The 11,265-nt window shown below is 44.0% G+C and overlaps 1 protein-coding gene across 1 annotated transcript; it reads left to right on the plus strand.

Moving 5' to 3' along the window:
- Positions 1-1,323: 1,323 nt before the first annotated feature.
- On the plus strand, positions 1,324-11,082 carry LOC111729622 (phospholipid-transporting ATPase IB-like). Its single transcript, XM_023520610.1, has 8 exons — positions 1,324-1,352; positions 2,357-2,456; positions 2,913-3,011; positions 3,967-4,012; positions 4,688-4,728; positions 8,981-9,054; positions 10,824-10,893; positions 11,038-11,082. Exons 1-8 carry the CDS (start codon positions 1,324-1,326, stop codon positions 11,080-11,082), a joined length of 504 nt encoding a protein of 167 aa, XP_023376378.1.
- Positions 11,083-11,265: the final 183 nt, after the last annotated feature.

Here is an 11,265-nt window from a genome sequence, read left to right on the forward strand (position 1 = left end):
TTCCTTAAAATAAATCTTCCTCCCTCTCCGTGTATATACACGCCTGTTGGTTCTGTTTCTCCAGAGGACCCTGACGGATACATTTTAACAGGATCCGTAGGAGAAGCGCTACCCTAAATAAACTCTTCTGGTAGAATCATTTTGATGGGTGCTGCCTTCAGCTGTTTGTAGTTTTATGCATTTAATTATGTAACAGGACATGAGTGTTGTGTATTATGGTAATTATTTTAATGCTATTCAGTAGCCATCTCCTAGAGAACAATAATCCAGAGAACTATTGATTATGCTGATTCTATATTTTAGGATGAAAATGTCTTAGACTCATTTTTCTAGTTTCCGTAGGGTAGAAGTTGGTGGGCTTTCCCTCTGTCACCCCACCCGGCATAAACGGGATCTCTTTCCCCCTCAGACCTTTACCTTCATGGCCTTCAGACACATTGGGCCCCCTTAAGCACACATAGCATTTCATTCAAGTTCACACACGGATATGGTCAGTTTGCCAGTTGTGTTTGCGTGTGTCTGTTTTATACAGATGGAGTCTTCGGTTCAAAGGCTATAGTCAAACTGTCTTCCAAGATGCTTTCTAAAGGCTGATCTTCGAGTGTGTGCATTTTCACGTTTCCTTTATGGTCGGCGTTGGCCGCTCTGGTCTGTTTCAGTGGTCAGTGCTGCCATGAAGGAATGCGTGATGTCCTACGCTGCAGTTAGGAAAACTTGGTTCTGCGAGCTGCAACGCACACGAGTTCAATTTGTTTTCCTAGTCTTTAATGAACTTAATTGGCTAGTTTATTCTGTCTGGCAGAATTTTACAGGGACATCTCATCATCCCACAGGGCTATGTAAATGAGTGGGACAACATGTAAGCGAATTTCTAGCTGATTCAGTGATAGTCCTTCAAGTGTCATGCTCTTCTAAGTTTCAACTGTTTTATAAGTGGCTTTCATATAATTTCTCATGTATATGTTTAATACCTTAGAAAAAGGAAGGCTAAAACTTTAAGAACAACTCTGATCCTTTTGTATTGTAAAACACCAGGCTCTCGTGCCACAGGACGATCTTCTCTGAGACAGTGGCAGTAAAAGGTACATGGGACAATTTCCTGCTTCACTGAGTGACCTCAGGCCGCTATATCTTTTGTCCTCAGCTTTATCTTTTATTTTGTCATTCTGGGATTGCTTGCTGTCAGGTCTTACAGCAGTACGCGTGCCTCAAGTGTTCTGTCTCCTGAGCTCTTTGAGTTTGGTGCTTTTAATTGGATGTGTGTTTGAAACCTGCTAGATAATCTCGCTAGAATATATTTTAATTAAGACTGAGCTCAGAGGCATGCCTTCAGAAGATGAGCTAGGCGTCAGGCAAGTACTTTCCTGCAAATGCCTTTGAGCAGCCGAAGGAGGTGAGGTTCATTTTAACCCTTTAGGGTCTCAGTTTATGCCTTTGGGTTATTTCATTGTGTACTTATCATCTGCTACGGGCTGTGTGCTGGCAACATTTGAAGATGAAGTGAACATTCTTACAGTTCTCAGAATGTATGCTGGTGGTAGATAAGTAAGAATATCCTAAAGCAAAGCAGAGACTGCAGGGTAGTGTAAACACCATACTGTGGGCGTGGGAGAGCAAGAGCCTTTGTGGATTTGACCAAACTTAACGGAAGATACGAGGGAGGATGGGAGGGTAAGATGGGAAATGTAGTTTAGTTATGGAGTGGACATCCCAGGAGGAAGCAAACTGTGAGCGAAGGTGGCTAAATAAAAGGTATGTGGGAGGAATGGAGTTTATGCAGCTGTGGCCAGCGTGAAACGTGTGGTGAGCATTTAGAGAGGACTGATGTGCTACCGTTCCCCGGGGAGGTTTCGTAGTCAACTTTCTGCATTGAATCGGTAGCTCTGCTGTGTCACAAATCCTGGAATCATAACTCTGCCTTGCTCACGTGAGCTGCTTGACTGGTGCTTCTTTCGAATGCTTTCATTTCAGCGTTCCGATCTTTCTGGGATTGGAACGTGGACCGCTTTCTGTTTCGTGGCCCTCGAAACATACCTTCCTTCGAGGAGCATTCTTTATACGCTCACTGTGTTCGTGGTAACATAGCTGCTAGAATTTCCCTGTGAACACTGTGTGAAAACTAAGCAAACACGTACATAATCGAAATTCAAAAACGAAGATCACGTTAGGTTTTCCTATGGGTGCCTGCTTTTACAAAATGAAGCTTTGTCCAAGAGGAACAGTGCGGCGATTTAGTTGAACTGAGTTTTGAAATATTTTGTTTTTAAAATTACTTGAAAAATTTTCGGAACCGTGTTCTCTCGTCTTTTGGAATTTGCGTCTCTAACGATAGCCGTGTTTCTCTTTCCGTTCGCAGCACGGCCAAGTACAGCGTGCTGACTTTTCTACCTCGATTCTTGTATGAGCAGATTAGAAGAGCTGCTAACGCCTTCTTCCTCTTCATTGCCTTATTACAGGTAATATTTCTTAAAATGTTATGTAAAATTCACACCCTTAATTACATGGGAAATGAGATTTTGCCGAAAGGTCGCGTCACGGAGAGAGGGGTCATAATACTTGGAAGTAATCCGCTTCCTTCACCTGGTCATCATTCGCATGACTAAACGTGATCTTTGCATAAAGGCAGACTGCTTTGGGGTGCGCCTTAAGGGAAATGGCACATAATAAAAGGGGCATCGAAAACGGCGTACGGGTCATACTTTTAAGCCGTTTGCTGTTCAACACATAGCGATGTTGGCTAAAAATTTTAAAAATACGTAACAGGTAGTTTTTAAAATGAGATGAGTGGTTTCGGGATGACAGAAATGGAACAGAACTGCCAAAGAGTAAGTGGCGAGCACCGTATACGTCTATTTTTTCGTCGAGAGGATTTTAATTTGTCAACTTCTGTGTTTTGGTCTCTTGTCTTGCAGCAAATTCCAGATGTATCTCCAACGGGAAGATATACCACCCTGGTGCCATTGATCATCATTTTAACAATTGCAGGCATCAAAGAGATTGTAGAAGATTTCGTAAGTTTTTGCTCTCAGATAGTAAAAACATTGCATTGACTATAACTCATAACTAACTCATTTGTGGCTTTGGGATTTTTGTTTGCCACAGACCATTGGTCTGTAGCTTAAGTAGCCTCTCAAGGTTCACGATGGTGTTTTGGGAAGGAACGAGGCCATGCAGTGTCCTTCATGTCTGAGTGATGACTCAGAAGTGGTTCACACTATGTTTTCAATATGAGTTCTTTGGACCCCATTTGATTTTATCCCTGATGCTCCTCACATCCTCCTGTAGAGCTGGCTCATTTGGGTGGCAAATGAAGGACCGTTTTGCTGGCTAGCATAGCAGCACTGTGCTGGCTGTGCCTGAGATGGTTTTACGAGGGTCTTCTCCCTCCTCACAATTAACTCAGTGTATCTCCAAGTTCATTGGCTACAACCATATCTGTACCCTTTCCTTTTTTCTATCCCTCCTCTTTTCTAGGTAGCTCTGTGCTTTCTCTCCCCCTCATCCGCCCCCTCTTTCCCTCCCCGGCTTCCACTGGCAGTCTCTAGCACGTCATCATGCATTTTTCTGGGAATAGGTAAATGAATAAATGTAACACAAATCAAAGCAAAAGTACTTTGCCCCGGAAGTTCTTTATCAAGAAAATGAATTCAATTTTGTTGTTGTTGATTTATCGTACTGAATAATTCTTTCATTCTGATCTAGAACAACAGAGTGAGACGTTTTATACTTCAAGGTGCTTGTTCATTGTTAGAACCCAAAGGCAATCCAGAGTAGCCAGCACCTCCATTCACTGCATTTGTCTACTAAATTCTAGCGAGTGATGCTGGATCCCATTGAACTGAATCTTAGAGCATTTCCGTGCTCAGCAGTTGCTTTCCTTGCCTCGTTTTCTCTTTATTGTATTGTTTACAGTTTTAATTTGGAACTTTCGAATCTAAGTTTTTTTTTTTTTCCTTTCTATAACAGAAGCGACATAAGGCAGACCATGCAGTTAACAAAAAGAAAACGATAGGTAAGATACCGGGCTGATTGCTTTTTCCACTGGAAAACCTAAGAATAAGACCTGAGCTGAAGGAATTTTAAATAAGTAGTCAATGGTATTCAGCTAATCGGGGGAAATGATCTATAAACACTTTAAAGAAAGAGCAAAATGACCAACCAATGCAACAAAATGTGAGTCCTGGCAATTATGATATGAATGGGATTTGTGTATTTTAGAATTTTAGAAAAGGTGGTAATTCCCAGGAGCTGATGTATTTTATATCAAAAAAAGTTCAGGCGTTCATATCTTTGGTTTATAATTACTTTCTACGTCTCTCTATCTACTTTTTATTGTACTGACTTCTGGAAAATTAGCTCTGTGTTGTTGTGGTGTTTTTCTGTTTGTTTGTTTGTTTGTTTGTTATAATAGTAGGGTGATTTTTTTTCCTCCTGGGCTAAATATGAATAGATTTAATGTCTACACACATTTATATTTGCATATATACATTAATGTATATGAGGTACATAGGTACACAGATTGGGACTCCATTTGGGGGAAGAGGGTATTGTACCTTTCTGTCTAAGGATGTAGTGTGTCGAGATTACTAAGTAGAATTTTAAAAGGAGCCTTGTGGATTTCAGAAAGCTGCTTTTATTTCGATTATCACCAGTGTTAACCGATATGTATTTTTTTTTTCTTTTTCAGTGTTAAGAAATGGTATATGGCAAACCATTATGTGGAAAGAGGTAAAAACTAATTTTAAAGATATGCCAGAAAGTATTGGTTTGGAGACTTGTAATTAATTGCTAGTATTGATTACAGTATAAGTTTGTGTTAAGACTTAGGTCATCTCAGTTTAATGTAAGTTTTACATTGAGGAGTTTTCCGACAAGGTTTACTTAGAACCGATGATGCATGTTCACTCTGTTCCCTGCATCTTCTAGAAGATGCCTACCGTGTCAGTTCGGAGCTGCGAAATTCATCATTCCCGATGGATGTTTCTGAAATTTCAAAGCATTTTCTAGTTCCTAAGTCCAGTTCAAGAAACATTTTCCCTGGTCTTCTGTTCTCTTCGACTAAATTCAATTTTTAACAACAAAAAAAATTTTTTTTTTAAACTTTTGAGATTCTCCCTTCTAACATTTTTGGTGGAAAGGGCATTGGGTTTATGATTACCATTTTATGTGAAGTGGTGGGGTAGGGGTTTGCGAACCATCCCGTTTTGATTCTGAGGCAAGGGTGGTTGAGCATGACCACTGCTTGTTGCTCCGAGCTTTACGACAGCAAGAAAGGCTGGCCTCCAGGTCTGTCCCTGCAGGTAGGAGGTCTGCAGGGTTTGGGAACAGTGTGGATTTTTGTGATGAATAGAAAATGTAGAAGAAATGTTGTGCCTCTGGGTTTCCCGTATGTGATGAAACTAGCTTTTTAAATGAGCCTGTTTTAGCTGGACCTCCTCCGCGGTCACAAAATGCTTTTGGGGAGCCAATCTCATTACTCCAGGATTCAAAGCTGATTGGCACGGTTTCCAAAGAAAGTTAATTTTCAGAAGGGTGACTTATAATAGTTTCTCTTGCTAAACGTTCAGTGAGCGATGTTTTACAATGCCCTTGTGATCTTTGAATCTGCGAGATGCCTGTGCCGTGGTGACTGCCGCCTTCATCTCTGTTTCTGTGCTGTTCTTACTTGTTATAGACACCCCTTTACAGTGTTTTGGGGTAGCGCTTCCGCCTCGGTAGCACCCCAGAAGGCCCGAACCGCAAGCAGTGACTGACCTCACTCTCGTTTAGAAGTGTGGTAGTTCTTGGTCAAAATTATGGGCTTCACAGGGAGGACGTGCCGCCATTGCTAAGGGAATACGCAGGTTCCCCGTGGACTTAGGAACGGCGTGTTTCTCCAAGGTTCCTAGTGCCACCCCGTCCCCATCCCCAGAAAGGCACTACCACTGGCTGGAGTGGAGAACGATGTGGATTTGGGATGTTGGCACTACTCGAAACAGCAGGAAATGCAGTGCCGATCCCGGAATTCTGGGCCCAGGAGTTGATGGAGTTGACAGCCTCGCTGACTCCTAAAGCTCAGTGCTGTTCCCCACACACAGTTAGAGGGAAAAACAAAACCAGAAACAAACCCCAAACCCCCAACCAAACACCTGTTATCCGCTTTGCCACCTGCATGTTTATTTCAATTAAAAATGCATCTCGTTTGCGTATTTGAATGGCGCTCTCGCCTCGTCCATCACGAAGCAGAGCCCTGCCCCCGCGGCATTCCCTCCAGTGGCTGTCGGACTTCAGTGGGCACCTCGGCCACCTGGAGGGCTGGCGCAGTGCAGAGAGCTCGGTGGGCCCCGCTTTCAGACATTCTGATTTGGTAGCTCCAGGTGGGGGCCCCAGAATTTGCGTTTTTAACGAGTTTCCGAGTGAGGCGGAAGCTGCTGGTCAGGGGCCCTCACTACGGAACTGCTGACGTGGTGACAGTGACAGGCACCTAGCTAGTGTGCGGCGCAGGTGCTGAACCCCGTGCGCGGGCACGCTCCAGGCGCTCTGGGCACACCTGGGAGGGGTAGGCAGGGCTTCCCTCATGAGATGCTCTGATGCTCTCTTGAAGGATGAACGGGAAGTAAGCAGTTGAAGACAGAGGGAATTGGAGGAAGCTGCTGTGTTTGCAGGCGCATCAGCAGAACTGCTCAGAATAAGCATGAGAATATGGGAGAGGACAGATGACGAGAGAGCGGCACTAGCAGATGCCGGAGATGGCAGGCAAGGTGGAATTGGCGATCTTTAAGCTTCCCAAAGCCATAGCCGCTAGTCCAGATCACCGAAGCGCAAGCGAGCCACCCCAGGCTGTCGCTGAATCGTTGGTAAATGCTGAGAGGGAGGTCTGGGGTGGATGTCGGCAGCTTTGGTTGACTTTGAGACTTTTGGGCTATTCTTCGAAATTAAAAGATTCGAGGAATCCTCTGAGGCTAGTGTGGTCTCTTTCTACCTTCAGAATTCTTGCTCTAGGTAGCTTCACACACACAAGGGACAACCAGGCATAAGAGAACCAAATAGAAAACCGTTTTTAAACAAAATTCCAAGTAGTTTTTCACGTACATGAAACTTCTTGGTACTTTGTTACTGGGATATAAATGTTTCTTTATTTCTATAATAAAGAGAGGAGAAGGGCATAATTTCTCTTGTCCTCCCACGTCAAATTAAAAAAAAAAAATCCACTGCCTTTTTGCTTTTGGAAACATGATTAATTTTACTTTCTGTTTTTTTTTTTTTAAACTAATTGCTGTTTCTGTCTCTTTTTTTAATGTAATTAAACTTTGTATAAAATCTTTTTACACTTAAAAACATTTTTAATTTTCATAGGTATTTCTTGCTTTTGTTCTGATGGTTAAAATAGCTCTGCAATATTTATTCTTTGACTTCTCTGTATTATGGAATATACTTTAATCAAATGCCTTCCTTTTGCCTTAAAACTGGATACAACTTCAGACGTACAGTTGTGCTGGAATGTAATTTCTACCATCCTTCTCTGCGTCGAGCCCAGATCTTCAGACTTCCCCACATGCTTTGATAAGCAATTCACAGCGCTAGTAGGACATTTTTCACTTAACCCTCCTTTTTCTTATAGAAAATTAAATATGGGACCCTGACAGGCCATTCTCCCAGCTTGCAAGATCGAGTAGTTTTTCACACGCATTACGTCACATGAAAGTTTTGATTTCTAGGATGATGGTAGCATGGGTTAGAATAAGAAACAGAAGGCACAGTGCCCATCTTGAGTTTTGAAATCGTTAGTGCACTAGGAGTGGTCTTTCTTTTTGTGCCCTCAGAGAATTCTGCCACCTTCGACTTTCACACTCACAGTGCCCATTCCCTCACACGCCTGCTGGGACAGGCAGGTGACATGTGCCTGATTCATGCCAGGTGCTTGCATCTACTTCCTTAATCACGCATCGACCCCACACGGTCAGTGGTCATGTCTTCCTATTTTAGAAGCGAAGACATGGGAGCTCAGAGAGGTGAAGGGCTTGTCAAGACCCCAGATCTAGCGTGTCTGTGAAGCTTGGATCTGAGCCTGGGCCTGTCGGACTCTGTCCGGCCTGGTCTGTGATGTTATTGAAAGGATTTATAGACCCTTGACCATGGCAGTCCTGTTGGGTCCTGTTCCAGTGGAGTTCCAGGCTTGGGGTCTCTGTCCGATGGAGCCCGTCTCCCAAGGTGGTCCCTGACTTTGGCCATGATTCTTTTCCTGGCAATTTCTTGAGGCTATACAGATCTTCTCTGTTTTATGTGATATATTTCCAGGGGACCTTTCCAATGGACTGTTCATGGGTGAATTTAGTATTTCCTTTTCCTCAGACCACTGGCCAGATCACTCAGTTTTGAATCTTGGTTCTAAGACACTCACCAGCTATGTGACCTTGATCAAGTTAAGTCAAACCTCAGTTTCCTCATTTGTAAAATGAAGAAAATTTACTTGTGTTACCTCCGTTGATCCTCACCATGAACCCATGAACTGTACCATTACATAGACGAGAAAACCGAGGCACACAGAGCTTACACGACTTGCTCACGGTGACACACAGCTCAGAAGGGGAACACACCGCCAGGGGATTTGAACCCAGGGCTGTGCGTTTAACCTCTCTACCCAACTGTGTATGGCTGTGGAATTGTCCCACAGTCGAAGCTGTGGAATTTGTAAGTGGATTAAAAATTGTAAGAAAACAAGACATTGATAGTTCTGACTCCTCTTTTGCGCCCTCCCCCCCATTTTTTTTTTTTTTAACTTTTTCGTTCAGCATTATTACAAAGAGGCGATAGCCTCATTCATCTGTATCAAAAGATTTTCCTTTTTGTTTTTCTCCAGGAAAATAACTTGGGCTTCTCTGTCTTAAACTTCGTGGCGTAGTTACAGAGTAATTTTTATTCAACTATTTAAGCATGTTATTCGTTTTTTTGTGCTGTCTTTTCTTTCATGCGTCTCTGTCCCTGTCCCTTCGTATTCTAGGTGACAGTGGGAGACATCGTGAAGGTTGTCAACGGCCAGTACCTTCCGGCAGACACGGTCCTGCTCTCCTCCAGGTCAGGCGTGAGGCACTGGGCACGTTTATTTTAAACGTTAAGAATAAACTATTAAACGGTGACTGCGGAAATCTCTAGCTGCCCTTTTTCTTCTACCCTGAACAGGCCTTCTCTCTGGCCTGTTCTTCCATTGCCTGTCGTTTGCCCTTTTCTTGCCTTAATCTCGAATTTTTTCTTTCTCCCATTCATTCCTTTGTACTTTCTGCGAACTCTTTACATTTGGCCATTCATTTTAGTCTCACGGCAATTGGGGGCTGTTCTCGCTTGTAGGGACACGCTCAAGGGCCGTGGAGTGATTCCTTCAGTCACCTCTAGGTGGCAGCATAGCCGAGACTTCAGATCCAGGCTCCCGATGGGTCCAGCCCGCCGCCTTCCTGCAGAACCCATTGCCCCCCTTTGCTAGCGACTCATTTGTCCACGTTTCGCTCCCTTTTATGCCAAGTATTATTGCCACGCTGTCTAGGTAGTTTTGTGCTAGAAAGGTATCATCACTAAGTGGCATAAATAACGGACACACAGTCCTTGACTTTTGGTACATAAGGCCATACATTGGAGAAGGAATGGCGAAATTAGAATGAGAATAGACTTGCGCTCTTGAGTTCAAGGTTAAACAATATGATGCTAACACTAAGCTTCCTGTATTCCTGTTGGGGAGCATAGATGCTCACACCATTGGCATTTTCTTTGATCGCAGGCAGTGTTTCTTTTATCGGACTTGATCGCACTTTAGATTTTAAGCCTTAGCGTGAATTTTCTGCTGGAGAGCAAAGGTTTAAAAACAGACCCCAGACCTGTAAATGGGCAGAAGGACCACGTACATGGGGCAGCATTCGTGTTTGTCCCTACCGAATGGTCACAGAGAAGTGTGGTTCCCTGGTCGTCTGGGACCCGAGGTTTGGTTGTGGCCCTCAGACGACCAGGTTGGAACATGAGATTGTCTGTCGGAGCCACCATCACATTTTCGGGGTGCTCGTCCATCTGTGAGTCTGGGCTTCGTGCCAGGCAGCCTGCTGAGCACACTGTCCCATTTAAGCTCCCAGCTCCACATGCAAAAGGCAGAGCTGGAACACCTGCTGAAGCCGTGTGGCCGATGCCGGCAGCGCCAGGGCGTTTTCGCTGGGCTGGCGGCTCACGAAGCCCGTTCGCGGAGCTGTCAGCTGTGCTCCCTAAGCCGAAGGGCTGCCATGCTTATTTCCATTGTTTGACTTTTCCATCCTTAAAATTAGGTATTTGATGACGGTAGTGGAAGGCGCAAGGTGAGTAAAGCTTCACCAAGCCTCTGCCTTGATGCCTGAACCCTTCTCGCTGTAATTTTCTGTGAAAGGCATGTTTGTACTCGCCGTGCCAGGGAGGCCCTTTCAGTCTCAGACTTTAGGGGTCACCCACCTCCGTGGGTTGGGTCTCAGCTGGAGCATCATGTGCTTGTCCTAACTGGTCCCTCCCTGATTTCACCCTCTGTCATTTCTGTTGACTCGAGGCCAAGTGGTCCTTATGTGGGGCCCATAAGGCATCGGGCAAACTACTTTGTATTGGTGTTGACCCCAAAGATGAGTGTCTATCTTTCTACTCAATCGCTACCACTCAAGTGGTTGTTTATGCAGTTGACCTTGAGCACCGTGGGTTGGAAGCGCGTGTGTCCACTTTTATGTGGATTCTTTTCAATAAATCCTGTCCTGTTCTCCATTCGTGGCTGGGAGTCTGGGGGCCGGCTGATTCGTGGACGGGACCTTACTGACTCGAGTGTTTTCTCTCTGTCTCTCTCTCCGTAGTGAACCTCAGGCAATGTGTTATGTCGAAACAGCTAATCTAGATGGAGAAACAAACCTTAAACTACGTCAGGTAAAGTTACCATTTTTGACTTGTGTTGTGAGGAGGCCCACATTTCAACTCTGTCATCCCCACATGTACCAGTCAGTGATTTTTCTAGAGGGAAAAAAAATGTTCTGCCATAAAAGATCGCGCCTTAACCCTCATGGTGTCTAGGGGAAGAACATGCCGTTTATTATGAAGGGAACACCTCGAGAGTGATAGCAGAGTGAAAGAAGTGGGCTTCGTCCAAGTCTATTAATTCTAGAATGAAAAATCTTTTTAATACCATAGACATTTGACGCTTGATCCTTAAATTTTATGCTGCATAAAGATGATTTTGATAATTCTGTCCACTTATCTTTCTTTTCACCTTGGATATTAGATTTGGATTTTTTTTTTTTT

The sequence above is a fragment of the Pteropus vampyrus genome, unplaced genomic scaffold (assembly GCF_000151845.1).
Source record: "Pteropus vampyrus isolate Shadow unplaced genomic scaffold, Pvam_2.0 Scaffold272, whole genome shotgun sequence".
Classification (NCBI taxonomy): Eukaryota; Metazoa; Chordata; class Mammalia; order Chiroptera; family Pteropodidae; genus Pteropus; species Pteropus vampyrus.